Source organism: Otolemur garnettii, unplaced genomic scaffold, assembly GCF_000181295.1.
Source record: "Otolemur garnettii isolate 467f Iridium unplaced genomic scaffold, OtoGar3 scaffold00082, whole genome shotgun sequence".
Taxonomy (NCBI): domain Eukaryota; kingdom Metazoa; phylum Chordata; class Mammalia; order Primates; family Galagidae; genus Otolemur; species Otolemur garnettii.
Genome location: NW_003852477.1, coordinates 8,768,569 through 8,772,372, shown reverse-complemented (window position 1 = coordinate 8,772,372; position 3,804 = coordinate 8,768,569). Strand labels below are relative to the sequence as shown.

Here is a 3,804-nt window from a genome sequence, read left to right as displayed (position 1 = left end):
AAAAAAAAAAAAGAAGGATCTTTATCTTCTGTCCTTATAAATGACTACTCATTAAATGATTGCTAAATATGCTATAAGTACATGTAACGTAAGCTAAATTACATAAAATATTATCCTTTTACATTGGCTTGAAAAAATCTTTTACTAGAAGAAAGAAATTTTCTCAGAAGTACTTTTTCTTTGGTGATCTGTCAATGTATGCATCTGTCTCAAGAATCAACACGTATAATAACTATAAATACCCTTCCCTGTGTCGTCTTCATGGTATTAGTCTGTTACTTACATATTACTGCACAAAATATGTTTAAACTGTTATTACACAAATAATTGAGTAATAAATATTCTGTGGTAGTTGTTTGTTACATGGCAGTTTGAGATTCTAAGTTTAAGCAACATCTACGTCAAAGATGATTTTAGCCTTCCTATAACAAAGCTGTAAGAAATCTCTTAAAAGCAGAGTCACCAAAACAAACAAACAAAGAAGCAGAGTCACAGATTTGGAATAAAAAACTGACAGTTTTTTACCTTTTCAGACGTGTTATTCTTCCATGTAATTCTTCCATGTAATTTGTCTGTCTTAGAATTTGTGAATACTCATGGTTTTGGGTAGTTTTCTGTTTACCAGCACAATTTAGGCCATTGCACTCTTTAAATTTACCTTTCAGTCTTCATTTATCCACCTGTGCTTATTCAGGACCCTTTTTTGATCAATGCACTTTTACTGCTCTTCTGTAGCTGACTTCAAGTTACCTATTTTATTTATGTGCCAGGAACTTTTGGAATCGCCTTCATACTCATTCATGCAGTATTTTGTGGCAGAAATTTAGGGATACATGTGGAATCTGTTGTGACCCACAGTCTCAGTTTTTCTCTTCTTTTTTTTGTATGTTCTTATTTCTCCATTTGGTCTCAAGGGTTCCACTTGTTGCCTACCTATGCTCTCTCTAAAAGAACTGCTGTGAGAAGGTCTGTAGCTGTTGTCAGAGCCAGTCCACATGTGCTGCTATAGAAATGGTATAAATGAGAGGCAGCAGAGGTTGGAAGCAAAGATTCTGGAGCTGCCACACAGCCATTGTTGGATTCTGGCTCTGCCACCTACCAGCCCTGTGGTTTAGGATTAACTCTCTAAGGACTCTGTTCTTCAGATTCTTCCTCTGTAGAGAGCGAATCTATTGATTTTACCTTATATTGAGAATTTAGGACTAACTGAGTTACTTCAGTTGGTGGTTAGGACTGTTTTCCTGGCGCACAGTAAAGGTTTGATTCATGGAGTAAAGGAGATAATATCATGTGTTAGTTGCAAATTCAGCAAGCAGCCTTTTCCATGACCAAGTATTTTATGTTGTTTCACATTGATGTGGTCGGGTTATTCCATTTTACCTGTTACATATTAGTAACAGTTATTTTGTATTTATATTAGAGGTTCTGAATTAACTCATAATTTGAATTGCTCAATATGGTACTGCTATATTGCTGTTATTTATTGAAATATTTTAATATTTTGTTGTATTTTGTTGTGAGGAGTCTGGAGTTTCTAGGCTCTTAGGATTTCCATCATTTCTGAAAGGACATGAGTTCACCTTCTGATTTTTATCTTGCTTTTTAGATACTTGGCATATCGAAATTTTATGATTGACACGTATCGTCTTAACCCCCAAGAGTATTTAACCAGCACTGCTTGTCGGAGGAACTTGACTGGAGATGTGTGTGCTGTGATGAGGTAAAACATTTGACTTTTTCTCAAGAAATTTCACTCTGGGTGTTTACTAATGCATTGCTAATCTAACATTTGATTGTTTAAAGTGGATAAAATGGTCAGACTTGGTGGCTTAAGCCTGTAACCCTAGTACTCTGGGAGGCCAAGGCAGGTTGCTTTCCCTGAGCTCACAGGTTTGAGACCACCCTGAGCCAGAGGGAGACCCCATCTTTAAAAATAGCTGCGTGTTGTGGTGAGCGCCTATAGTCCCAGCAACATGGGAGGCTGAGGCAAGAGAATCACTTGAAGCCAAGAGTTGGAGGTTGCTGTGAGTTAGGACGCTACAGCACTCTACCCAGGGTGACAAAGTGAAACTCTGTCTCAAAACAAAATCAAGTGGATAAAATGTCTAAATCTTATGTATTTCATTTAGCAATTAAAGATTTTAAATAATTGTTTTCTAGATTTTACAGTTTATATATTTATTTTATAGTCAAATAATATAATGACCGGGGATGGATGGGGAGAGGATAGGATCTGTTCCCTAGATCTGTCTAAATATAAAACACTTAAAATGTGTATTTTCCTCTGTAAATTAGATCTATACATCACTTCTTTTATGGAGTAACTATATGAGCATTTGTTCTCTTTCTGTGTTTTGAACTGTTAAGCTTTGTACTAAGTTCTTAGGTGCTGTGTTATCAACATTCTTAGGGGCTTGTAGAAATTATCCCTCAGCTGATAAACCAAATCTATCTTACAGCTTCTAGATGTTCAAGGTATGCAGAGAACATGTGGACTTGTTTTGTTATTAAAATGTGATGATGGTTATAGACTAAATGAGGTTGATTCTCTAGATTTTAACTTTTAGAACTTTATTTTTTAGGGTTCATGCCTTTTTAGAGCAATGGGGACTTGTTAATTACCAAGTCGATCCAGAAAGTAGACCTATGGCAATGGGACCTCCTCCTACTCCTCATTTTAATGTATTAGCTGATACTCCCTCTGGGCTTGTGCCACTGCATCTTCGGTCACCTCAGGTAAAATAATGCTTACTTTTCTTTGGGCCTGGATAGTTAAAGACAACTGCTTACAGCATTTCTATTCATTCTTTTTTTATGAGACAGAGTCTCAAGCTGTCACCCTGGGTAGAGTACTGTGGCGTCATAGCTCACACCAACCTCAAACTCTTGAGCTCAAGCGATCCTCTTGCCTCAGATTTTCTATTTTTAGTAGAGACAGGGTCTCACTTTTACCCAGGCTTGTCTTGAACTCCTGAGCTCAAGCAGTCTACCCACCTTGGCCTCCCAGGGTGCTAGTATTACAGGTGTGAGCCACTGCAACTGGACAGCATTTCTGTTCAGGGATAATCATTATTGCAGTGGAGTAGTACCATTTTTTAGTTCAATGTGTGTGTATGTTATTGTCTAATGTTTTAGTACTTAAGGAATATATAGTGTTTAAGTTAATGCTGGCTTTATTAGTCATGTGACTTTTTTCCTTACCAAATTACAGATTTACATTCATGCCCAGTTCCCTTTATTTTTTTGCCATCAAAGATATAATAAGCAGATGATACAAACGTTCTTCCCCTTTCTCAGTCTGTGTCCTAGAAATATAAATTTAAAAAAGTCTTCATAACTACTGCAGTTTGGCAAGTGGACATCGATATATACATTACTGAACAGATAACTATTTCAAATAATTTACACATACTATGTTAGACTAATATGAAACTAATTTATAAATTTCTCTTCATTATGGAATAGAAAATTATATTAAAGAAAATTTCTTGTCTTTTCTATATTTAAAGGGGTACTGGGTGGTGCCTGTGGCTCAGTGGGTAGGGTGCCAGCCTGTACTGAGGGTGGCAGGTTTGAACCTGGCCTGGCCAAACTGCAACAAAAAATAGCCAGGCACTGTGGCAGGCACCTATAGTCCCAGCTACTCGGGAGGCTGAGGCAAGAGAATTGCCTAAGCCCAGGATGTGGGCAGGTTGCTGCGTGCTGTGAGCTGTGATACCACAGCATTCTACCAAAGGCGATAAAGTAAGACTCTGTCTCTAAAAAAAAAAAAAAAAAAAAATTTAAAGGGGCGGAAAAATGTTT

General features: G+C 37.1%; 1 protein-coding gene across 1 annotated transcript in view; it reads left to right on the top strand.

Annotated features, from left to right (window-relative positions):
- SMARCC1 (SWI/SNF related, matrix associated, actin dependent regulator of chromatin subfamily c member 1) overlaps positions 1–3,804 on the top strand; it is a 165,759-nt gene that overhangs the window by 67,298 nt on the left and 94,657 nt on the right. The window contains exons 11-12 of the mRNA XM_023515929.1: positions 1,576–1,720; positions 2,583–2,736. Coding sequence (XP_023371697.1) covers positions 1,576–1,720; positions 2,583–2,736 — 299 coding nt within the window. The remainder of the gene's footprint in view (positions 1–1,575; positions 1,721–2,582; positions 2,737–3,804) is intronic.